Genomic DNA, 27269 nt, shown 5'->3' with positions numbered 1-27269 from the left:
ATATTTGAAAGTTTGTTAGTATTTTTGCTGCGATTACAAAGGGAAAGAATCATTGATTTCTGTAGGCACAATGCAACCTTTTGTGACAAGACACAGGACGCAGTGGGCTTTTGGATTGATGGGGGCATAGTTACTGGGAGGGGCGCCCGGTTTGTCAATTGCTTCTGGAGCTCCAAGCATTTAAAACAATTTTTTAATGAATTTTGGAGTACCCAATTACTTTTTTTCCAGTTAAGGGGCAATTTAGTGTGGCCAATCCACCTAGCCTGCACATCTTTTGGGTTGTGGGGATGAAACCCACGCAGACACGGGGAGACTGTGTAAACTCCACACTGACAGTGACCCAGGGCTGGGATTCGAACCCTGGTCCTCAGCGCCGTAGGCAGAGGTGCTAACCACTGTGCTACCGTGCTGCCCTTTGGAGCACCAAGCTGGACAGGCAGGGTTCAGTATGGTTGTAAAGAAATTTCTCGCTCCCAAAGACATGCTCAAGATAAGCAATTAAATCCTGGTTGTTAACATTATTCACGAGTAGCATTTTAATATATGGGGTCTGCTTAATTGGAATATATATCTATATCGGGAAAGGATTAGAAAACAAGTGTTGTAACTGTTAAATGTAATCTCCTCCTTTGTTCCTATTGTCTTTAATTCTGTTTTTTAAAATAAAGAGTACCCAATTCATTTTTCCAATTAAGGGGCAATTTAGCACGGCCACCTACCCTGCACATCTTTGGGTTGTGGGAGCAAAACTCATGTAAACACAGGGAGAATGTGCAAAGTTCTCACAGACAGAGACCCAGAGCCGGGATCGAACCTTGGACCTCAGCGCCGTGAGGCACCAGTGCCAACCACTGCGCCACCGTGCTGCCCCGTCTTTAATTTTGCTAAAATTAAAGTCTGTTTTACTATAAAAGCTGGACACTGGTCAATGTTATCCCTCTGTCCGCTGGTCAGTGTTATCCCTCTGTCAGCTGGTCAGTGTTATCCCTCTGTCCGCTGGTCAGTGTTATCCCTCTGTCCGCTGGTCAGTGTTATCCCTCTGTCAGCTGGTCAGTGTTATCCCTCTGTCCGCTGGTCAGTGTTATTCCTCTGTCCGCCGATCAGTGTTATCACTGTCAGCTGGTCACTGTTATCCCTCTGTCCGCTGGTCAGTGTTATCCCTCTGTCCGCCGATCAGTGTTATCACTCTGTCCGCTGGTCAGTGTTATCACTCTGTCAGCTGGTCAGTGTTATCCCTCTGTCAGCTGGTCAGTGATATCCCTCTGTCAGCTGGTCAGTGTTATCACTGTCAGCTGGTCACTGTTATCCCTCTGTCCGCTGGTCAGTGTTATCCCTCTGTCCGCCGATCAGTGTTATCACTCTGTCCGCTGGTCAGTGTTATCACTCTGTCAGCTGGTCAGTGTTATCCCTCTGTCAGCTGGTCAGTGATATCCCTCTGTCAGCTGGTCAGTGTTATCCCTCTGTCAGCTGGTCAGTGTTATCACTGTCCGCTGGTCAGTGTTATCCCTCTGTCCGCTGGTCAGTGTTATCCCTCTGTCAGCTGGTCAGTGTTATCCCTCTGTCAGCTGGTCAGTGATATCCCTCTGTCAGCTGGTCAGTGTTATCCCTCTGTCAGCTGGTCAGTGTTATCACTGTCCGCTGGTCAGTGTTATCCCTCTGTCCGCTGGTCAGTGTTATCCCTCTGTCAGCTGGTCAGTGTTATCACTGTCCGCTGGTCAGTGTTATCCCTCTGTCCGCTGGTCAGTGTTATCACTCTGTCCGCTGGTCAGTGTTATCACTCTGTCAGCTGGTCAGTGTTATAACTCTGTCCGCTGGTCAGTGTTATCCCTCTGTCCGCTGGTCAGTGTTATCCCTCTGTCCGCCGATCAGTGTTATCACTCTGTCCACTGGTCAGTGTTATCCCTCTGTCAGCTGGCCAGTGTTATCCCTCTGTCAGCTGGTCAGTGTTATCCCTCTGTCCGCCGATCAGTGTTATCACTCTGTCTGCTGGTCAATGTTATCCCTCTGTCCGCTGGTCAGTGTTATCACTCTGGCCACTGGTCAGTGTCATCACTCTTTCCACTGGTCAGTGTTATCCCTCTGTCAGCTGGTCAGTGTTATCCCTCTGTCCACTAGTCAGTGTTATCACTCTGTCTGCTGGTCAGTGTTATCCCTCTGTCAGCTGGTCAGTGTTATCCCTCTGTCAGCTGGTCAGTGTTATCCCTCTGTCCGCTGGTCAGTGTTATCACTCTGTCTGCTGGTCAGTGTAATCCCTCTGTCAGCTGGTCAGTGTTATCCCTCTGTCCGCTAGTCAGTGTTATCACTCTGTCTGCTGGTCAGTGTTATCCCTCTGTCCGCTGGTCAGTGTTATCACTCTGTCTGCTGGTCAGTGTTATCACTCTGTCTGCTGGTCAGTGTTATCACTCTGTCTGCTGGTCAGTGTTATCCCTCTGTCTGCTGGTCAGTGTTATCCCTCTGTCCGCTGGTCAGTGTTGTCACTCTGTCTGCTGGTCAGTGTTATCACTCTGTCTGCTGGTCAGTGTTATCCCTCTGTCCGCTGGTCAGTGTTATCACTCTGTCTGCTGGTCAGTGTTATCACTCTGTCTGCTGGTCAGTGTTATCCCTCTGTCCGCTGGTCAGTGTTATCACTCTGTCTGCTGGTCAGTGTTATCCCTCTGTCCGCTGGTCAGTGTTATCACTCTGTCCGCTGGTCAGTGTTATCACTCTGTCCGCTGGTCAGTGTTATCACTCTGTCCGCTGGTCATTGTTATCACTCTGTCTGCTGGTCAGTGTTATCCTTCTGTCAGCTGGTCAGTGTTATCCCTCTGTCAGCTGGTCAGTGTTATCACTCTGTCTGCTGGTCAGTGTTATCACTCTGTCCGCTGGTCAGTGTTATCCCTCTGTCTGCTGTTCAGTGTTATCCCTCTGTCCGCTGGTCAGTGTTATCACTCTGTCAGCTGGTCAGTGTTATCCCTCTGTCCGCCGGTCAGTGTTATCACTCTGTCTGCTGGTCAGTGTTATCACTCTGTCCGCTGGTCAGTGTTATCCCTCTGTCTGCTGTTCAGTGTTATCCCTCTGTCCGCTAGTCAGTGTTATCACACTGTCTGCTGGTCAGTTTTATCACTGTCCGCTGGTCAGTGTTATCACTCTGTCCACTGGTCAGTGTTATCACTCTGTCCACTGGTCAGTGTTATCCCTCTGTCAGCTGGTCAGTGTTATCCCTCTGTCAGCTGGTCAGTGTTATCCCTCTGTCCGCCGATCAGTGTTATCACTCTGTCAGCTGGTCAATGTTATCACTCTGTCCGCTGGTCAGTGTTATCCCTCTGTCCACTGGTCAGTGTTATCACTCTGTCAGCTGGTCAGTGTTATCCCTCTGTTCGCTGGTCAGTGTTATCACTCTGTCCGCTGGTCAGTGTTATCACTCTGTCCACTGTCACTGTTATCCCTCTGTCAGCTGGTCAGTGTTATCCCTCTGTCAGCTGGTCAGTGTTGTCACTCTGTCTGCTGGTCAGTGTCATCACTGTCCGCTGGTCAGTGTTATCACTCTGTCCACTGGTCAGTGTTATCACTCTGTCCGCTGGTCAGTGTTATCACTCTGTCTGCTGGTCAGTGTTATCACTGTTCGCTGGTCAGTGTTATCCCTCTGTCAGCTGGTCAGTGTTATCACTCTGTCTGCTGGTCAGTGTTATTACTGTCCACTGGTCACTGTTATCCCTCTGTCAGCTGGTCAGTGTTATCCCTCTGTCAGCTGGTCAGTGTTATCCTTCTGTCCGCTGGTCAGTGTTATCACTCTGTTCGCTGGTCAGTGTTATCACTCTGTCAGCTGGTCAGTGTTATCCCTCTGTCAGCTGGTCAGTGTTAACACTCTGTCAGCTGGTCAGTGTTAACACTCTGTCCGCTAGTCAGTGTTATCACACTGTCTGCTGGTCAGTTTTATCACTGTCCGCTGGTCAGTGTTATCACTCTGTCCACTGGTCAGTGTTATCACTCTGTCCACTGGTCAGTGTTATCCCTCTGTCAGCTGGTCAGTGTTATCCCTCTGTCAGCTGGTCAGTGTTATCCCTCTGTCCGCCGATCAGTGTTATCACTCTGTCAGCTGGTCAATGTTATCACTCTGTCCGCTGGTCAGTGTTATCCCTCTGTCCACTGGTCAGTGTTATCACTCTGTCAGCTGGTCAGTGTTATCCCTCTGTTCGCTGGTCAGTGTTATCACTCTGTCCGCTGGTCAGTGTTATCACTCTGTCCACTGTCACTGTTATCCCTCTGTCAGCTGGTCAGTGTTATCCCTCTGTCAGCTGGTCAGTGTTGTCACTCTGTCTGCTGGTCAGTGTCATCACTGTCCGCTGGTCAGTGTTATCACTCTGTCAGCTGGTCAGTGTTATCCCTCTGTCAGCTGGTCAGTGTTATCACTCTGTCCGCTGGTCAGTGTTATCACTCTGTCTGCTGGTCAGTGTCATCACTGTCCGCTGGTCAGTGTTAACACTCTGTCAGCTGGTCAGTGTTATCACTCTGTCCGCTGGTCAGTGTTATCACTCTGTCCGCTGGTCAGTGTTATCACTCTGTCCGCTGGTCAGTGTTATCACTCTGTCCGCTGGTCATTGTTATCCCTCTGTCAGCTGGTCAGTGTTATCCCTCTGTCCGCTGGTCTGTGTTATCCTTCTGTCCGCTGGTCAATGTTATCACTGTCCACTGGTCAGTGTTATCACTCTGTCCACTGGTCAGTGTTATCCCTCTGTCCGCTGGTCAGTGTTATCCCTCTGTCCGATGGTCAGTGTTATCCCTCTGTCCGCTGGTCAGTGTTATCACTGTCCGCTGGTCAGTTATCCCTCTGTCCGCTGGTCAGTGTTATCACTCTGTCAGCTGGTCAGTGTTATCACTCTGTCTGCTGGTCAGTGTTATCCCTCTGTCCGCTGGTCAGTGTTATCACTCTGTCCGCTGGTCATTTATCACTCTGTTCGCTGGTCAGTGTTATCACTCTGTCCGCTGGTCAGTTATCACTCTGTCCGCTGGTCAGTGTTATCACTCTGTCCGCCGATCAGTGTTATCACTCTGTCCGCTGGTCAGTGTTATCCCTCTATCAGCTGGTCAGTGTAATCCCTCTGTCAGCTGGTCAGTGTTATCACTCTGTCAGCTGGTCAGTGTTATCACTCTGTCCGCTCGTCAGTGTTATCACTCTGTCCGCTGGTCAGTGTTATCCCTCTATCAGCTGGTCAGTGTAATCCCTCTGTCAGCTGGTCTGTGTTATCGCTTTGGCAGCTGGTCAGTGTTATCCCTCTGTCAGCTGGTCAGTGTTATCCCTCTGTCCGCTGGTCAGTGTTATCCCTCTGTCCACTGGTCAGTGTTTTCACTCTGTCCGCTGGTCAGTGTTATCCCTCTGTCAGCTGGTCAGTGTTATCACTCCGTCCGCTGGTCAGTGTTATCACTCTGTTCGCTGGTCAGTGTTATCCCTCTGTCTGCTGGTCAGTGTTATCACTCTGTCCGCTGGTCAGTGTTATCACTCTGTCCGCTGGTCAGTGTTATCACTCCGCTGGTCAGCGTTATCACTCTGTCCGCTGGTCAGTGTTATCCCTCTGTCAGCTGGTCAGTGATATCACTATCTCCGCTGGTCAGTGTTATCACTCTGTCCGCTGGTCATTGTTATCACTGTCCGCTGGTCAGTGTTATCACTCTGTCCGCTGGTCAGTGTTATCACTGTCCGCTGGTCATTGTTATCACTCTGTCTGCTGGTCAGTGTTATCACTGTCCGCTGGTCAGTGTTATCACTCTGTCAGCTGGTCAGTGTTATCACTCTGTCCGCTGGTCAGTGTTATCCCTCTGTCCGCTGGTCAGTGTTATCACTCTGTCAGCTGGTCAGTGATATCACTCTCTCCGCTGGTCAGTGTTATCCCTCTGTCCGCTGGTCATTGTTATCACTGTCCGCTGGTCAGTGTTATCACTCTGTCCGCTGGTCAGTGTTATCACTCTGTGCACTGGTCAGTGTTATCACTGTCCACTGGTCATTGTTATCACTCTGTCCGCTGGTCATTGTTATCACTCTGTCCGCTGGTCATTGTTATCACTCTGTCCGCTGGTCATTGTTATCACTCTGTCTGCTGGTCAGTGTTATCCCTCTGTCCGCTGGTCATTGTTATCACTGTCCGCTGGTCATTGTTATCACTGTCCGCTGGTCATTGTTATCACTCTGTCCGCTGGTCATTTTTATCACTCTGTCCGCTGGTCATTGTTATCACTCTGTCCGCTGGTCAGTGTTATCCCTCTGTCCGCTGGTCAGTGTTATCACTGTCCACTGGTCAGTGTTATCACTGTCCGCTGGTCAGTGTTATCACTGTCCGCTGGTCATTGTTATCACTCTGTCCGCTGGTCAGTGTTATCACTCTGTCTGCTGGTCAGTGTTATCCCTCTGTCCATTCGTTAGTGTTATCACTGTCCGTTGGTCATTGTTATCACTGTCCGCTGGTCATTGTTATCACTCATACCGCTGGTCAGTGTTATCACTCTGTCTGCTGGTCAGTGTTATCCCTCTGTCCGCTGGTCAGTGTTATCCCTCTGTCCGCTGGTCAGTGTTATCACTGTCCGTTGGTCAGTGTTATTCCTCCTGTTGGGCGGTTACATCTCCTCACAATTTCCCACAGTGCAAAGTTGGCTTCAAGTCCGGGATCTTAACAAACAAATTGTGGTTTTGGTCTGGATCCAAACACAGATATTTTCCTCATTAATTGTTTGATTAATGCAATAATCTCTCCTTCAACACACAAAGCAAATGGGTTTTTGGACTGTCGAAGATACTTGCGGATGAATATTTTAATTACCTTTACATCAAGAAGTGAAGAAACATCATGCTTTGACTCGTGATCAACTGCAATTGTTTTGCTTTTTGTCACCAGGAGTGGCTCAGGAACTGGCTTGGCAAGCCCTCCCCTCGCAACCCAGACTGTGATCCCTCTGAAACACAGTAAGATTCCTGAACTACCTCTTGACAAAGGCATTCTGTTCGAGGTTCACCTTCTTTTCTGCCACCTCATAGCTTTGTTTGTTCATTACATCAACATCTATAAAACAGTATGGTGGTACCCTCCAACTCATCCACCTGCACTTACATCACTGGTGAGTATCATTTATTGCTGCTTGTGATCTGTATTTGAGTATTTTGGTCAAATGGTTCAATGAAACCCAACTTTTTCCTGGACTATCTAAAATCTAGTCAAACTGAATGTTGATAAGAGAGAATATCAGTATGTTCATGTTTACAGCTCTCTGAATTTCATAGCAGTGTGATGGTGATGTGTCAGACTGTAAGACTGCATCCTGAGCTCCTCGTGCTCTGGCAGCGAACATTCTTGGTCAGGACAAAAGAACATAAACTTAAAATAAGAAGACCCTTTTCACTTTCAAACTCACTTCTACAACAATCAATCCAAAATCTAGGCAAACTTCTCCCTGAGTGACTTGCAAGTTCTCTGTACCCTTGGCTGAACTCTCATATCAATGAAGATGCTTCTACAATCCTCAGTCCTCTTTTTGATAGTGTTGATCCAGGATGATTATCTTTCATTTGGCGGCACACACAGGTACTTTTGTTACAGAAAATGTTTGAAATGTTTTCTTTTGCATGTCTGTTTTGATCGAGTTTGCTGTTACCAGTACAAGTCAGCCGATGATCCCGATGGTCCAGGATTTTTAATTAATTGAGGAAGGCATCAACTTTTCTTTATTCACTCATAGGAAATGAGCATTGCTGACAAGACCATCATGTGTTGCCTGTCGTTAATTGCAATGGCCTCCTTCTGCACTGCAACAATCCTGTGATCCAGGAAAGTATGAGACAGGCAATCTAATGCTCAAAGCACAGAGGTTCATCACAACATGATTTTGAGGGGGATCTTGCTGTTTTCACATCTGTCCTTTGAGAGGTGTAACAACTGTCTTCGATCAAAGGAGCTGATGTTACAATATACATTCTTCAATTAAGTTTACTCTTTCAACAGTATTGCAATTCCTGTCTGTCGGCTGAATCCTTTTCTGGGATTCTCTCCCTGCTTCGAGTCTGAGATTCAGTTGAAGCATCTTTACGACCACTAATATTTAAGACTATTTAGCTTGGCTCACACTGGGGAATCATAACCAGGATCTTCCTGGTTTGTACAGCTGGAGTTTTACCACCAAGCAACAGAACGGCCCAGAATTTAAAGAATTCACGGTAGCAGAGGAATCCGCATTTTGATTTGGCAACACGAGACTGAAAAAAGACACTTAAAATTCTAGCGTCTTTACAGTGCCGAAGGAGGCCATTTAGCCCCTCGAGTTGGCACCAACCCTCTGAAAAAGCAATCTACCTAGGCCCACTCCCCCACCCTGTCCCTGTAACTCAGTGACTCCACCTAACCTTTGGACACAATGGGGCAATTGATCATTGCCAATCCACCTAACCCATAAGACCATATGACATAGGAGCAGAATTAAGCCATTCGGACCATCGAGTCTGCTCCGCCATTCAATCATGGCCGATAGTTTTCTCATCCCCATTCTCCTGCCTTCTCCCCATAACCCCTGATCCCCTTATTAATCAAGAACCTATCTATCTCTGTCTTAGAGACACTCAGTGATTTGGCCTCCACAGCCTCCTGCGGCAAAGAGATTCACAGATTCACCACCCTCTGGCTGAAGAAATTCCTCCTCATCTCTGTTTTAAAGGATCGTTCCTTTAATCTGAGATTGTGTCCTCTGGTTCTAGTTTTTCCGACAAGTGGAAACATCCTCTCTCCGTCCACTCTATCCAGGCCATGCAGTATCCTCAAATTTCAATAAGATTCCCCCTCATCCTTCTAAACTCCAACGTGTACAGACCCAGACTGCTCCACTGTTCCTCATACGAGGCTGCAGTACTACAACTATTCCACCGTGCTACCCTGGAGCTGTGAGGTAGCAGTGCTAACTATGTCACTGTACCAACTTGACCGAGTGAGGCAACAGTAGTACCACTGCCACCGTACCACCCGAGCAGTATGAGACAGTATTGCTGCCACTGTGCTGCATTTTATGTGGGTTCTTTCACTACCTCAGTTATCTCCGTGATTTACAGCCAGTTGGGATCATTTGAAGTACAGTCACTGTTGCAATGCAACCTGGGAGAGGAGGTATCACAGTGAGATTGTCACTGGATTAGTAATCAACACGGGAGAGGAGGTATCACAGTGATATTGTCACTGGATTAGTAATCAACACGGGAGAGGAGGTTTCACAGTGATATTGTCACTGGATTAGTAATCAGCCCGGGAGAGGAGGTATCACAGTGAGATTGTCACTGGATTAGTAATCAACACGGGAGAGGAGGTATCACAGTAATATTGTCACTGGATTAGTAATCAGCCCGGGAGAGGAGGTATCACAGTGAGATTGTCACTGGATTAGTAATCAGCCTGGGAGAGGAGGTATCACAGTGATATTGTCACTGGATTAGTAATCAACCCGGGAGAGGAGGTATCACAGTGATATTGTCACTGGATTAGTAATCAACCCGGGAGAGGTGGTGGCACAGTAATATTGTCACTGGATTAGTAATCAGGCCGGGAGAGAAGGTATCACAGTGAGATTGTCACTGGATTAGTAATCAGCCGGGGAGAGGAGGTATCACAGTGATATTGTCACTGGATTAGTAATCAGGCCGGGAGAGAAGGTATCACAGTGATATTGTCACTGGATTAGTAATCAGCCGGGGAGAGGAGGTATCACAGTGATATTGTCACTGGATTAGTAATCAGGCCGGGAGAGGAGGTATCACAGTGATAGTGTCACTGGATTAGTAATCAACACGGGAGAGGAGGTATCACAGTGATATTGTCACTGGATTAGTAATCAACCCGGGAGAGGAGGTATCACAGTGATATTGACACTGGATTAGTAATCAGCCCGGGAGAGGAGGTATCACAGTGATATTGTCACTGGATTAGTAATCAGCCCGGGAGAGGAGGTATCACAGTGATAGTGTCACTGGATTAGTAATCAGCCTGGGAGAGGAGGTATCACAGAGATACTGTCACTGGATTAGTAATCAGCCTGGGAGAGGAGGTATCACAGTGAGATTGTCACTGGATTAGTAATCAGCCTGGGAGAGGTGGTGGCACAGTGATATTGTCATTGGATTAGTAATCAACCCGGGAGAGGAGGTATCACAGTGATATTGTCACTGGATTAGTAATCAACCGGGGAGAGGAGGTATCACAGTGATAGTGTCACTGGATTAGTAATCAGCCTGGGAGAGGTGGTGGCACAGTGATATTGTCACTGGATTAGTAATCAGCCCGGGAGAGGAGGTATCACAGTGATATTGTCACTGGATTAGTAATCAGCCCGGGAGAGGAGGTATCACAGTAATATTGTCACTGGATTAGTAATCAACACGGGAGAGGAGGTATCACAGTGATATTGTCACTGGATTAGTAATCAGCCTGGGAGAGGAGGTATCACAGTGATATTGTCACTGGATTAGTAATCAGCCTGGGAGAGGAGGTATCACAGTGATATTGTCATTGGATTAGTAATCAACCCGGGAGAGGAGGTATCACAGTGATATTGTCACTGGATTAGTAATCAGCCCGGGAGAGGAGGTATCACAGTGATATTGTCATTGGATTAGTAATCAGCCCGGGAGAGGAGGTATCACAGTGATATTGTCACTGGATTAGTAATCAGCCTGGGAGAGGAGATATCACAGTGATCTTGTCACTGGATTAGTAATCAACACGGGAGAGGAGGTATCACAGTAATATTGTCACTGGATTAGCAATCAGCCTGGGAGAGGTGGTGGCACAGTAATATTGTCACTGGATTAGTAATCAACCCGGGAGAGGAGGTATCACAGTGATATTGTCACTGGATTAGTAATCAACACGGGAGAGGAGGTATCACCGTGATATTGTCACTGGATTAGTAATCAGCCCGGGAGAGGAGGTATCACAGTGAGATTGTCACTGGATTAGTAATCAACACGGGAGAGGAGGTATCACAGTGATATTGTCACTGGATTTGTAATCAACCCGGGAGAGGAGGTATCACAGTGATATTGTCACTGGATTAGTAATCAACCCGGGAGAGGAGGTATCACAGTGATATTGTCACTGGATTAGTAATCAGCCCGGGAGAGGAGGTATCACAGTGATATTGTCACTGGATTAGTAATCAGCCTGAGAGAGGAGATATCACAGTGATATTGTCACTGGATTAGTAATCAGCCTGGGAGAGGAGGTATCACAGTGATATTGTCACTGGATTAGTAATCAACACGGGAGAGGAGGTATCACATTGATATTGTCACTGGATTAGTAATCAACCCGGGAGAGGAGGTATCACAGTGAAATTGTCACTGGATTAGTAATCAACACGGGAGAGGAGGTATCACAGTGAGATTGTCACTGGATTAGTAATCAACACGGGAGAGGAGGTATCACAGTGAGATTGTCACTGGATTAGTAATCAAACAGGGAGAGGAGGTATCACAGTGATATTGTCCCTGGATTAGTAATCAACCCCGGAGAGGAGGTGGCACAGTGATAGTGTCACTGGATTAGTAATCTACCCGGGAGAGGAGGTATCACAGTGATATTGTCACTGGATTAGTAATCAGCCTGGGAGAGGAGATATCACAGTGATCTTGTCACTGGATTAGTAATCAACCCGGGAGAGGAGGTATCACAGTAATATTGTCACTGGATTAGCAATCAGCCTGGGAGAGGTGGTGGCACAGTAATATTGTCACTGGATTAGTAATCAACCCGGGAGAGGAGGTATCACAGTGATATTGTCACTGGATTAGTAATCAACACGGGAGAGGAGGTATCACCGTGATATTGTCACTGGATTAGTAATCAGCCCGGGAGAGGAGGTATCACAGTGAGATTGTCACTGGATTAGTAATCAACACGGGAGAGGAGGTATCACAGTGATATTGTCACTGGATTTGTAATCAACCCGGGAGAGGAGGTATCACAGTGATATTGTCACTGGATTAGTAATCAACCCGGGAGAGGAGGTATCACAGTGATATTGTCACTGGATTAGTAATCAGCCCGGGAGAGGAGGTATCACAGTGATATTGTCACTGGATTAGTAATCAGCCTGAGAGAGGAGATATCACAGTGATATTGTCACTGGATTAGTAATCAGCCTGGGAGAGGAGGTATCACAGTGATATTGTCACTGGATTAGTAATCAACACGGGAGAGGAGGTATCACATTGATATTGTCACTGGATTAGTAATCAACCCGGGAGAGGAGGTATCACAGTGAAATTGTCACTGGATTAGTAATCAACACGGGAGAGGAGGTATCACAGTGAGATTGTCACTGGATTAGTAATCAACACGGGAGAGGAGGTATCACAGTGAGATTGTCACTGGATTAGTAATCAAACAGGGAGAGGAGGTATCACAGTGATATTGTCACTGGATTAGTAATCAGCCCGGGAGAGGAGGTATCACAGTAATATTGTCACTGGATTAGTAATCAGCCTGGGAGAGGAGGTATCTCAGTAATATTGTCACTGGATTAGTAATCAACACGGGAGAGGAGGTATCACAGTGATATTGTCACTGGATTAGTAATCAGCCCGGGAGAGGAGGTATCACAGTAATATTGTCACTGGATTAGTAATCAGCCTGGGAGAGGAGGTATCACAGTGATATTGTCACTGGGTTAGTAATCAGCCTGGGAGAGGTGGTGGCACAGTAATATTGTCACTGGATTAGTAATCAGCCTGGGAGAGGTGGTGGCACAGTAATAGTGTCACTGGATTTGTAATCAGCCTGGGAGAGGAGGTATCACAGTGATATTGTCACTGGATTAGTAATCAGCCCGGGAGAGGAGGTATCACAGTAAAATTGTCACTGGATTAGTAATCAGCCTGGGAGAGGAGGTATCACAGTGATATTGTCACTGGGTTAGTAATCAGCCTGGGAGAGGTGGTGGCACAGTAATATTGTCACTGGATTAGTAATCAGCCTGGGAGAGGTGGTGGCACAGTAATAGTGTCACTGGATTTGTAATCAGCCTGGGAGAGGAGGTATCACAGTGATATTGTCACTGGATTAGTAATCAACCCCGGAGAGGAGGTGGCACAGTGATAGTGTCACTGGATTAGTAATCTACCCGGGAGAGGAGGTATCACAGTGATATTGTCACTGGATTAGTAATCAACCCGGGAGAGGAGGTATCACAGTGATATTGTCACTGGATTAGTAATCAGCCCGGGAGAGGAGGTATCACAGTGATATTGTCACTGGATTAGTAATCAACCCGGGAGAGGAGGTATCACAGTAATATTGTCACTGGATTAGTAATCAACACGGGAGAGGAGGTATCACAGTAATATTGTCACTGGATTAGTAATCAGCCTGGGAGAGGTGGTGGCACAGTAATATTGTCACTGGATTAGTAATCAACCCGGGAGAGGAGGTATCACAGTAATATTGTCACTGGATCAGTAATCAACCTGGGAGAGGAGGTATCACAGTGATAGTGTCACTGGATTAGTAATCAGCCTGGGAGAGGAGGTATCACAGTGATATTGTCACTGGATTAGTAATCTACCCGGGAGAGGAGGTATCACAGTGATATTGTCACTGGATCAGTAATCAACCTGGGAGAGGAGGTATCACAGTGATAGTGTCACTGGATTAGTAATCAGCCTGGGAGAGGAGGTATCACAGTGATATTGTCAATGGATTAGTAATCAGCCTGGGAGAGGTGGTGGCACAGTAATATTGTCACTGGATTAGTAATCAGCCTGGGAGAGGTGGTGGCACAGTAATAGTGTCACTGGATTTGTAATCAGCCTGGGAGAGGAGGTATCACAGTGATAGTGTCACTGGATTAGTAATCAGCCTGGGAGAGGAGGTATCACAGTGATATTGTCAATGGATTAGTAATCAGCCTGGGAGAGGTGGTGGCACAGTAATATTGTCACAGGATTAGTAATCAACCCGGGAGAGGAGGTATCACAGTGATATTGTCAATGGATTAGTAATCAGCCCGGGAGAGGAGGTATCACAGTAATATTGTCACTGGATTAGTAATCAGCCCGGGAGAGGAGGTATCACAGTGATATTGTCAATGGATTAGTAATCAGCCTGGGAGAGGTGGTGGCACAGTAATATTGTCACAGGATTAGTAATCAACACGGGAGAGGAGGTATCACAGTGATATTGTTACTGGATTAGTAATCAGCCTGGGAGAGGTGGTGGCACAGTAATAGTGTCACTGGATTAGTAATGAGCCCGGGAGAGGAGGTATCACAGTGATATTGTCACTGGATTAGTAATCAGCCCGGGAGAGGAGGTATCACAGTGATATTGTTACTGGATTAGTAATCAACCTGGGAGAGGTGGTATCACAGTGATATTGTCAATGGATTAGTAATCAACCTGGGAGAGGAGGTATCACAGTGATATTGTCAATGGATTAGTAATCAGCCCGGGAGAGGAGGTATCACAGTGATATTGTCACTGGATTAGTAATCACCCCGGGAGAGGAGGTATCACAGTGATATTGTCACTGGATTCGTAATCAGCCCGGGAGAGGAGGTATCACAGTGATATTGTCACTGGATTTGTAATCAGCCCGGGAGAGGAGGTATCACAGTGATAATTGAATACAAGAGTTGGGACGTCTTATTGAAGTTGTACAAGACATTGGTACGGCCACACTTGGAATACTGTGTGCAGTTCTGGTCACCCTATTATAGAAAGGATATTATTAAACTAGAAAGAGTGCAGAAAAGATTTACTAGGATGTTGCCGGGACTTGATGGTTTGAGTTATAAGGAGAGGCTGGATAGACTGGGACTTTTTTCCCTGGAGTGTAGGAGGCTTAGGGGTGATCTTATAGAGGTCTATAAAATAATGAGGGGCATAGATAAGGTAGATAGTCAACATCTTTTCCCAAAGGTAGGGGAGTCTAAAACTAGAGGGCATAGGTTTAAGGTGAGAGGGGAGAGATTCAGAAGGGCCCAGAGGGGCAATTTCTTCACTCAGAGGGTCGTGAGTGTCTGGAATGGGCTGCCAGAGGTAGTAGTAGAGGCGGGTACAATTGTGTCTTTTAAAAAGAATTTAGATAGTTACATGGGGAGGAGGTATCACAGTAATATTGTCACTGGATTAGTAATCAGCCCGGGAGAGGAGGTATCACAGTAATATTGTCACTGGATTAGTAATCAGCCCGGGAGAGGAGGTATCACAGTGATATTGTCACTGGATTAGTAATCAACCCGGGAGAGGAGGTATCACAGTAATATTGTCACTGGATTAGTAATCAACGCGGGAGAGGAGGTATCACAGTGATATTGTCACTGGATTAGTAATCAACCCGGGAGAGGAGGTATCACAGTGATATTGTCACTGGATTAGTAATCAACCCGGGAGAGGAGGTGGCACAGTAATATTGCCACTGGATTAGTAATCAACCCGGGAGAGGAGGTATCACAGTAATATTGTCACTGGATTAGTAATCAGCCTGGGAGAGGAGGTATCACAGTTATATTGTCATTGGATTAGTAATCAAACCGGGAGAGGAGGTATCACAGTGATATTGTCACTGGATTAGTAATCAGCCCGGGAGAGGAGGTATCACAGTAATATTGTCACTGGATTAGTAATCAACCCGGGAGAGGAGGTATCTCAGTGATATTGTCACTGGATTAGTAATCAGCCTGAGAGAGGAGATATCACAGTGAGATTGTCACTGGATTAGTAATCAGCCCGGGAGAGGAGGTATCACAGTGATATTGTCACTGGATTAGTAATCAACCCGGGAGAGGAGGTATCACAGTAATATTGTCACTGGATTAGTAATCAACGCGGGAGAGGAGGTATCACAGTGATATTGTCACTGGATTAGTAATCAGCCCGGGAGAGGAGGTTTCACAGTTATATTGTCACTGGATTAGTAATCAGCCTGGGAGAGGAGGTATCACAGTAATATTGTCACTGGATTAGTAATCAGCCCGGGAGAGGAGGTATCACAGTGATATTGTCACTGGATTAGTAATCAGCCTGAGAGAGGAGATATCACAGTGAGATTGTCACTGGATTAGTAATCAGCCCGGGAGAGGAGGTATCACAGTGATATTGTCACTGGATTAGTAATCAACCCGGGAGAGGAGGTATCACAGTGATATTGTCACTGGATTAGTAATCAACCCGGGAGAGGAGGTATCACAGTGATATTGTCAATGGATTAGTAATCAGCCTGGGAGAAGAGGTATCACAGTGATATTGTCACTGGATTAGTAATCAGCCCGGGAGAGGAGGTATCACAGTGATATTGTCACTGGATTAGTAATCAACCCGGGAGAGGAGGTATCACAGTGAGATTGTCGCTGGATTAGTAATCAGCCTGGGAGAGGAGGTTTCACAGTTATATTGTCACTGGATTAGTAATCAGCCTGGGAGAGGAGGTATCACAGTAATATTGTCACTGGATTAGTAATCAGCCTGGGAGAGGAGGTATCACAGTGATATTGTCACTGGATTAGTAATCAACCGGGAGAGGAGGTATCACAGAGATACTGTCACTGGATTAGTAATCAACCCGGGAGAGGAGGTATCACAGTGATATTGTCACTGGATTAGTAATCAGCCCGGGAGAGGAGGTTTCACAGTTATATTGTCACTGGATTAGTAATCAACCCGGGAGAGGAGGTATCACAGTGAGATTGTCACTGGATTAGTAATCAGCCCGGGAGAGGAGGTATCACAGTGAGATTGTCACTGGATTAGTAATCAACACGGGAGAGGAGGTATCACAGTGATATTGTCAATGGATTAGTAATCAGCCTGGGAGAGGAGGTATCACAGTGATATTGTCACTGGATTAGTAATCAGCCTGGGAGAGGAGGTTTCACAGTGATATTGTCACTGGATTAGTAATCAACCTGGGAGAGGAGGTATCACAGTGATATTGTCACTGGATTAGTAATCAGCCTGGGAGAGGAGGTTTCACAGTGATATTGTCACTGGATTAGTAATCAACCTGGGAGAGGAGGTATCACAGTGATATTGTCACTGGATTAGTAATCAGCTTGGGAGAGGAGGTATCACAGTGATATTGTTACTGGATTAGTAATCAACCCGGGAGAGGAGGTATCACAGTGAGATTGTCACTGGATTAGTAATCAACCCGGGAGAGGAGGTATCACAGTGATATTGTCACTGGATTAGTAATCAACACGGGAGAGGAGGTATCACAGTGATAGTGTCACTGGATTAGTAATCAGCCCGGGAGAGGAGGTATCACAGTTATATTGTCCCTGGATTAGTAATCAGCCCGGGAGAGGAGATATCACAGTAATATTGTCACTGGATTAGTAATCAACCCGGGAGAGGAGGTGGCACAGTAATATTGCCACTGGATTAGTAATCAACCCGGGAGAGGAGGTATCACAGTGATATTGTCACTGGATTAGTAATCAGCCCGGGAGAGAAGGTATCACAGTGATATTGTCACTGGATTAGTAATCAGCCCGGGAGAGGAGGTATCACAGTGATATTGTCACTGGATTAGTAATCAACACGGGAGAGGAGGTATCACCGTGATATTGTCACTGGATTAGTAATCAACCCCGGAGAGGAGGTATCACAGTGATAGTGTCACTGGATTAGTAATCAGCCTGGGAGAGGAGATATCACAGTAATATTGTCATTGGATTAGTAATCAGCCTGGGAGAGGTGGTGGCACAGTTATATTGTCACTGGATTAGTAATCAGGCCGGGAGAGAAGGTATCACAGTGATATTGTCACTGGATTAGTAATCAGCCTGGGAGAGGAGATATCACAGTAATATTGTCATTGGATTAGTAATCAACACGGGAGAGGAGGTATCACCGTGATATTGTCACTGGATTAGTAATCAGCCCGGGAGAGGAGGTATCACAGTGATATTGTCACTGGATTAGTAATCAACACGGGAGAGGAGGTATCACCGTGATATTGTCACTGGATTAGTAATCAACCCCGGAGAGGAGGTATCACAGTGATAGTGTCACTGGATTAGTAATCAGCCTGGGAGAGGAGGTATCACAGTGATATTGTCACTGGATTAGTAATCAGCCCGGGAGAGGAGGTATCACAGTAATATTGTCACTGGATTAGTAATCAGCCTGGGAGAGGAGGTATCACAGTGATATTGTCAATGGATTAGTAATCAGCCCGGGAGAGGAGGTATCACAGTGATATTGTCACTGGATTAGTAATCAGCCCGGGAGAGGAGGTATCACAGTAATATTGTCACTGGATTAGTAATCAGCCTGGGAGAGGAGGTATCACAGTGATATTGTCAAAGGATTAGTAATCAGCCCGGGAGAGGAGGTATCACAGTGATATTGTCACTGGATTAGTAATCAGCCTGGGAGAGGAGGTATCACAGTGATATTGTCACTGGATTAGTAATCAGCCTGGGAGAGGAGGTATCACAGTGAGATTGTCACTGGATTAGTAATCAGCCCGGGAGAGGAGGTATCACAGTGAGATTGTCACTGGATTAGTAATCAGCCTGGGAGAGGAGGTATCACAGTGAGATTGTCACTGGATTAGTAATCAGCCCGGGAGAGGAGGTATCACAGTGATATTGTCACTGGATTAGTAATCAACGCGGGAGAGGAGGTATCACAGTAATATTGTCACTGGATTAGTAATCAACCCGGGAGAGGAGGTATCACAGTGATAGTGTCACTGGATTAGTAATCAGCCTGGGAGAGGAGGTATCACAGTGATATTGTCACTGGATTAGTAATCAACCCGGGAGAGGAGGTATCACAGTGATATTGTCACTGGATTAGTAATCAGCCCGGGAGAGGAGGTATCACAGTGATATTGTCACTGGATTAGTAATCAGCCCGGGAGAGGAGGTATCACAGTAATATTGTCACTGGATTAGTAATCAGCCTGGGAGAGGAGGTATCACAGTGATATTGTCAATGGATTAGTAATCAGCCCGGGAGAGGAGGTATCACAGTGATATTGTCACTGGATTAGTAATCAACCCGGGAGAGGACGTATCACAATGATATTGTCACTGGATTAGTAATCAGCCTGGGAGAGGAGGTATCACAGTGATATTGTCACTGGATTAGTAATCAGCCCGGGAGAGGAGGTATCACAGTGATATTGTCACTGGATTAGTAATCAGCCTGGGAGAGGAGGTATCACAGTGATATTGTCAATGGATTAGTAATCAGCCCGGGAGAGGAGGTATCACAGTGATATTGTCACTGGATTAGTAATCAACCCGGGAGAGGAGGTATCACAGTGATATTGTCACTGGATTCGTAATCAGGCCGGGAGAGGAGGTATCACAGTGAAATTGTCACTGGATTAGTAATCAACACGGGAGAGGAGGTATCACAGTGATATTGTCACTGGATCAGTAATCAACCTGGGAGAGGAGGTATCACAGTGATATTGTCACTGGATCAGTAATCAACCTGGGAGAGGAGGTATCACAGTGATCTTGTCACTCGATTAGTAATCAGCCCGGGAGAGGAGGTATCACAGTGATAGTGTCACTGGATTAGTAATCAGCCTGGGAGAGGTGGTGGCACAGTAATATTGTCACTGGATTAGTAATCAACCCGGGAGAGGAGGTATCACAGTGATAGTGTCACTGGATTAGTAATCAACCCGGGAGAGGAGGTATCACAGTGATATTGTCACTGGATTAGTAATCAGCCTGGAAGAGGAGGTATCACAGTAATATTGTCACTGGATTAGTAATCAGCCTGGGAGAGGTGGTGGCACAGTAATAGTGTCACTGGATTAGTAATGAGCCCGGGAGAGGAGGTATCACAGTAATATTGTCACTGGATTAGTAATCAGCCTGGGAGAGGTGGTGGCACAGTAATAGTGTCACTGGATTAGTAATGAGCCCGGGAGAGGAGGTATCACAGTAATATTGTCACTGGATTAGTAATCAGCCTGGGAGAGGTGGTGGCACAGTAATAGTGTCACTGGATTAGTAATGAGCCCGGGAGAGGAGGTATCACAGTAATATTGTCACTGGATTAGTAATCAGCCTGGGAGAGGTGGTGGCACAGTAATAGTGTCACTGGATTAGTAATGAGCCCGGGAGAGGAGGTATCACAGTAATATTGTCACAGGATTAGTAATCAACCCGGGAGAGGAGGTATCACAGTGATATTGTTACTGGATTAGTAATCAACCTGGGAGAGGAGGTATTACAGTGATATTGTCAATGGATTAGTAATCAACCTGGGAGAGGAGGTATCACAGTGATATTGTCAATGGATTAGTAATCAGCCTGGGAGAGGTGGTGGCACAGTAATAGTGTCACTGGATTAGTAATGAGCCCGGGAGAGGAGGTATCACAGTAATATTGTTACAGGATTAGTAATCAACACGGGAGAGGAGGTATCACAGTGATATTGTCACTGGATTAGTAATCAGCCTGGGAGAGGTGGTGGCACAGTAATAGTGTCACTGGATTAGTAATGAGCCCGGGAGAGGAGGTATCACAGTAATATTGTCACTGGATTAGTAATCAGCCCGGGAGAGGAGGTATCACAGTGATATTGTCACTGGATTAGTAATCAGCCCGGGAGTGGAGGTATCACAGTGATATTGTTACTGGATTAGTAATCAACCTGGGAGAGGAGGTATCACAGTGATATTGTCAATGGATTAGTAATCAGCCCGGGAGAGGAGGTATCACAGTGATATTGTCACTGGATTAGTAATCACCCCGGGAGAGGAGGTATCACAGTGATATTGTCACTGGATTCGTAATCAGCCCGGGAGAGGAGGTATCACAGTGATATTGTCACTGGATTTGTAATCAGCCCGGGAGAGGAGGTATCACAGTGATAATTGAATACAAGAGTTGGGACGTCTTGTTGAAGTTGTACAAGACATTGGTACGGCCACACTTGGAATACTGTGTGCAGTTCTGGTCACCCTATTATAGAAAGGATATTATTAAACTAGAAAGAGTGCAGAAAAGATTTACTAGGATGTTGCCGGGACTTGATGGTTTGAGTTATAAGGAGAGGCTGGATAGACTGGGACTTTTTTCCCTGGAGTGTAGGAGGCTTAGGGGTGATCTTATAGAGGTCTATAAAATAATGAGGGGCATAGATAAGGTAGATAGTCAACATCTTTTCCCAAAGGTAGGGGAGTCTAAAACTAGAGGGCATAGGTTTAAGGTGAGAGGGGAGAGATTCAGAAGGGCCCAGAGGGGCAATTTCTTCACTCAGAGGGTCGTGAGTGTCTGGAATGGGCTGCCAGAGGTAGTAGTAGAGGCGGGTACAATTGTGTCTTTTAAAAAGAATTTAGATAGTTACATGGGGAGGAGGTATCACAGTAATATTGTCACTGGATTAGTAATCAGCCCGGGAGAGGAGGTATCACAGTGATATTGTCACTGGATTAGTAATCAACCCGGGAGAGGAGGTATCACAGTGAGATTGTCACTGGATTAGTAATCAACCCGGGAGAGGAGGTATCACAGTGATATTGTCACTGGATTAGTAATCAACCCGGGAGAGGAGGTATCACAGTGATATTGTCACTGGATTAGTAATCAGGCCGGGAGAGGAGGTGGCACAGTGATATTGTCACTGGATTAGTAATCAGCCCGGGAGAGGAGGTATCACAGTGATATTGTCACTGGATTAGTAATCAACACGGGAGAGGAGGTATCACAGTGATATTGTCACTGGATTAGTAATCAGCCTGGGAGAGGAGGTATCACAGTTATATTGTCACTGGATTAGTAATCAGCCCGGGAGAGGAGATATCACAGTAATATTGTCACTGGATTAGTAATCAACCCGGGAGAGGAGGTGGCACAGTAATATTGCCACTGGATTAGTAATGAGCCCGGGAGAGGAGGTATCACAGTTATATTGTCATTGGATTAGTAATCAAACCGGGAGAGGAGGTATCACAGTAATATTGTCACTGGATTAGTAATCAACCCGGGAGAGGAGGTATCACAGTGATATTGTCACTGGATTAGTAATCAACCCGGGAGAGGAGGTATCACAGTGATATTGTCACTGGATTAGTAATCAGCCTGGGAAAGGAGGTATCACAGTGAGATTGTCACTGGATTAGTAATCAGGCCGGGAGAGGAGGTATCACAGTGATATTGTCACTGGATTAGTAATCAGCCTGGGAAAGGAGGTATCACAGTGATATTGTCACTGGATTAGTAATCAGCCCGGGAGAGGAGGTATCACAGTGATATTGTCACTGGATTAGTAATCAGCCCGGGAGAGGAGATATCACAGTAATATTGTCACTGGATTAGTAATCAGCCTGGGAGAGGAGATATCACAGTAATATTGTCACTGGATTAGTAATCAGCCCGGGAGAGGAGGTATCACAGTGATATTGTCACTGGATTAGTAATCAGCCCGGGAGAGGAGGTGGCACAGTAATATTGTCACTGGATTAGTAATCAGCCTGGGAGAGGAGATATCACAGTAATATTGTCACTGGATTAGTAATCAGCCCGGGAGAGGAGGTATCACAGTGATATTGTCACTGGATTAGTAATCAGCCCAGGAGAGGAGATATCACAGTAATATTGTCACTGGATTAGTAATCAGCCCGGGAGAGGAGGTATCACAGTGATATTGTCCCTGGATTAGTAATCAACCCGGGAGAGGAGGTATCACCGTGATATTGTCACTGGATTAGTAATCAGCCAGGGAGAGGAGGTATCACAGTGATATTGTCACTGGATTAGTAATCAGGCCGGGAGAGGAGGTATCACAGTAATATTGTCACTGGATTAGTAATCAGGCCGGGAGAGGAGGTATCACAGTGATATTGTTACTGGATTAGTAATCAGCCCGGGAGAGGAGGTATCACAGTGATATTGTCATTGGATTAGTAATCAACACGGGAGAGGAGGTATCACAGTGAGATTGTCACTGGATTAGTAATCAGGCAGGGAGAGGAGGTATCACAGTGATATTGTCATTGGATTAGTAATCAGCCCGGGAGAGGAGGTGGCACAGTGATATTGTCACTGGATTAGTAATCAACACGGGAGAGGAGGTATCACAGTGAGATTGTCACTGGATTAGTAATCAACACGGGAGAGGAGGTATCACAGTGAGATTGTCACTGGATTAGTAATCAACGCGGGAGAGGAGGTATCACAGTGATATTGTCACTGGATTAGTAATCAGCCCGGGAGAGGAGGTATCACAGTGATATTGTCACTGGATTAGTAATCAGCCCGGGAGAGGAGGTATCACAGTAATATTGTCACTGGATTAGTAATCAGCCCGGGAGAGGAGGTATCACAGTGATATTGTCACTGGATTAGTAATCAACCCGGGAGAGGAGGTATCTCAGTGATATTGTCACTGGATTAGTAATCAACCTGGGAGAGGAGGTATCACAGTGATATTGTCACTGGATTAGTAATCAACACGGGAGAGGAGGTATCACAGTAATATTGTCACTGGATTAGTAATCAGCCCGGGAGAGGAGGTATCACAGTGATATTGTCACTGGATTAGTAATCAACACGGGAGAGGTGGTATCACAGTGATATTGTCACTGGATTAGTAATCAACACGAGAGAGGAGGTATCACAGTGAGATTGTCACTGGATTAGTAATCAGCCCGGGAGAGGAGGTATCACAGTGATATTGTCACTGGATTAGTAATCAGCCCGGGAGAGGAGGTATCACAGTGATATTGTCACAGGATTCATAATCAACACAGGAGAGGAGGTATCACAGTGATATTGTCACAGGATTCATAATCAACACAGGAGAGGAGGTATCACAGTGATATTGTCACTGGATTAGTAATCAGCCCGGGAGAGGAGGTATCACAGTGATATTGTCACTGGATTAGTAATCAACCCGGGAGAGGAGGTATCACAGTGATATTGTCACTGGATTAGTAATCAACACGGGAGAGGAGGTATCACAGTGATATTGTCACTGGATTAGTAATCAGCCTGGGAGAGGAGGTATCACAGTGATATTGTCACTGGATTAGTAATCAGCCCGGGAGAGGAGGTATCACAGTGATATTGTCACAGGATTAGTAACCAGCCGGGGAGAGGAGGTATCACAGTGATATTGTCACTGGATTAGTAACCAGCCGGGGAGAGGAGGTATCACAGTGATATTGTCACAGGATTAGTAATCAGCCCGGGAGAGGAGGTGGCACAGTAATATTGTCACTGGATTAGTAATCAACCCGGGAGAGGAGGTATCACAGAGATACTGTCACTGGATTAGTAATCAGCCCGGGAGAGGAGGTATCACAGTAATACTGTCACTGGATTAGTAATCAGCCCGGGAGAGGAGGTATCACAGTAATACTGTCACTGGATTAGTAATCAGCCTGGGAGAGGAGGTATCAGAGTGATATTGTCACTGGATTAGTAATCAACCTGGGAGAGGAGGTATCAGAGTGATCTTGTCACTGGATTAGTAATCAACCTGGGAGAGGAGGTATCACAGTGATATTGTCACTGGATTAGTAATCAGCCCGGGAGAGGAGGTATCACAGTGATATTGTCACTGGATTAGTAATCAGCCTGGGAGAGGAGGTATCAGAGTGATCTTGTCACTGGATTAGTAATCAGCCCGGGAGAGGAGGTATCACAGTGATATTGTCACTGGATTAGTAATCAGCCTGGGAGAGGAGGTATCAGAGTGATCTTGTCACTGGATTAGTAATCAACCTGGGAGAGGAGGTATCACAGTGATATTGTCACTGGATTAGTAATCAGCCCGGGAGAGGAGGTATCACAGTGATATTGTCACTGGATTAGTAATCAACCCGGGAGAGGAGGTATCACAGAGATACTGTCACTGGATTAGTAATCAGCCCGGGAGAGGAGGTATCACAGTAATACTGTCACTGGATTAGTAATCAGCCTGGGAGAGGAGGTATCAGAGTGATCTTGTCACTGGATTAGTAATCAGCCCGGGAGAGGAGGTATCACAGTAATATTGTCACTGGATTAGTAATCAGCCCGGGAGAGGAGGTATCACAGTAATATTGTCATTGGATTAGTAATCAGCCCGGGAGAGGAGGTATCAGAGTGATATTGTCACTGGATTAGTAATCAGCCCGGGAGAGGAGGTATCACAGTGATATTGTCACTGGATTAGTAATCAGCCTGGGAGAGGAGGTATCACAGTAATACTGTCGCTGGATTAGTAATCAGCCTGGGAGAGGAGGTATCAGAGTGATCTTGTCACTGGATTAGTAATCAGCCCGGGAGAGGAGGTATCAGAGTGATATTGTCACTGGATTAGTAATCAACCCGGGAGAGGAGGTATCACAGTAATATTGTCACAGGATTAGTAATCAGCCTGGGAGAGGAGGTATCACAGTGATCTTGTCACTGGATTTGTAATCCAGAGATCCTGGGTAATGCTCTGGTGAAATTTGAATTCAACAAAAATCTGAAACTCAAAGTCTATCCTTTGTTGATTGTTGTAAAAACCCATCTGGTTCACTAATAACCTTTAGGGAAGGAAATCTGTCATCGTTACCTGGTCTGACCTACATGTGACTCCAGACCCACAGCAATATGGGTGACTCTTCAATGGCCTAGCAACCCACTCTGTTGTATTCAGTCGCTACGAAAGGAATGAAACCGATCGGAGAATCCAACATTGACCTGGGCACTGGAAACGGTAACAGCAAACCCAGCCCTATCAATCCTGCAAAGTCCTCTATACTAACATCTGGGTCTTGTGCCAAAATTGGGAGAGCTGTCTCACAGACTAGTCAAGCAACAGCCTGAAATAGGCACATGCACAAAATCACACCTTCTAGATAATGTCCCAGACCACTATCACCATTCCTGGGTATGTCCTGTCTCACCGGCGGGACCAATCCAGCAGAGGTGGCGGGTGGCACAGTGATACACAGTCGGGAGGGTGTTGCCCTGGGAGTCCTCAACATCGACTCTGGACCCCATGAAGTCTCAGAGCTTCGTTAAACATGGGCAAGGAAACCTCCTGCTGATTACCACGTACCGCCCACCATCAGCTGATGAATCAGTTCTCCTCAATGTTGAACACCACTTGGAGGAAGCACTGAGGGTGGCGAGGGTGCAGAATGAACTCTGGATGGGGACTTCAATGTCCATCACCAAGAGGGGCTCGGTAATACCACCACAGACCGAGCTGGCCGGGTCCTAAATGACAGAGCTGCTAGACTGGGACTGCAGCAGGTGGTGAGGGAACCAACAAGAGGAAAAACATAGTTGACTTCACCCTCACCAATCTGCCTGCTGCAGATGTATCTGTCCATGACAGTATCAGTAGAAGTGACCACCGTACAGTCTTTGTGTATCTTCACATTGAGGATCCCTCCATAGTGTTGTGTGGCACTACCACCGTGCTAAATGGGATAGACTTCGAACAGATCTAACAACTCAAGACTGGGCAACCAGGAGGCCTGTGGGCCATCAGCAGCAGCAGAATTGTATTCAACCTCAATTTGTAACCTCATGGCCCGGCATATCCCCCACTCTACCATTACCACCCAGCCAGGGGATCAACCCTGGTTCAATGAAGAGTGCAGGAGAGCATGGCAGGAGCAACACCAGTCATATCAAACAATAAGGTGTCGACCGGGTGAAGCTACAACACAGGACTAATTGTGTGCCAAACAGCATAAAGAGCAAGTAATAGACAGAGCGAAGCAATTCCACAACCAATGGATCTTATCTAAACTCTGCAGTCCTGCCACATCCAGCTGTGAATGCTGGTGGACAATTAAACAACTCACTGGAGGAGGAGGCTCCACAAATATCCCCATCCTCAATGATGGAGGAACCCAGCACATAAAGCTGACATATTCGCAACAATCTTCACCCAGAAGTACTGAGTGGGTTATCCATCTCCGCCTCCTCCAGTGGTCCCCAGAATCACAGATGTCAGTTTTAGCCAATTCGATTCACTCTGCATGATGTCAAGAAATGCTGAAGGCACTGGAAACTGAAAAGGCTCTGGGCTCTGACAATACTCCGGCAATAATACTGAAGAACTTGATGTTCCAGTACAGTGACAATACAGGCATCTACCTGGCAATGTGGAAAATTGCCCAGGTGTGTCCTATAGGACAAATCCAACCCAGCCAATTACTGCCCCATCAGTCTACTCTCAATCATCAGCAAAGTGATGGGAGGGATCATCAACAGTGCTATCAAGCGGGCGGACGCTCCATTTGGGTTCCACCAGGTCACTCAGCTCCAGACCTCATTACAGCCTTGGTTCAAACATGAACAG

At 46.4% G+C, this 27269-nt stretch overlaps 1 protein-coding gene across 4 annotated transcripts in view; it reads left to right on the top strand.

The window, feature by feature from the left end:
* The window catches only part of tmem39b (transmembrane protein 39B), a 135267-nt gene that overhangs the window by 74362 nt on the left and 33636 nt on the right, over nt 1-27269 (top strand). For all 4 annotated transcript variants that reach the window (XM_072487832.1, XM_072487827.1, XM_072487831.1 and 1 more), the window contains one exon: nt 6867-7086. In XM_072487832.1, coding sequence (XP_072343933.1) covers nt 6867-7086 — 220 coding nt within the window. The remainder of the gene's footprint in view (nt 1-6866; nt 7087-27269) is intronic.

The sequence above is a fragment of the Scyliorhinus torazame genome, chromosome 22 (genome assembly GCF_047496885.1).
Source record: "Scyliorhinus torazame isolate Kashiwa2021f chromosome 22, sScyTor2.1, whole genome shotgun sequence".
Taxonomy (NCBI): domain Eukaryota; kingdom Metazoa; phylum Chordata; class Chondrichthyes; order Carcharhiniformes; family Scyliorhinidae; genus Scyliorhinus; species Scyliorhinus torazame.
The sequence above is the reverse complement of the archived record's forward strand: the minus strand, read 5'-3'. Positions and strand labels throughout refer to the sequence as shown.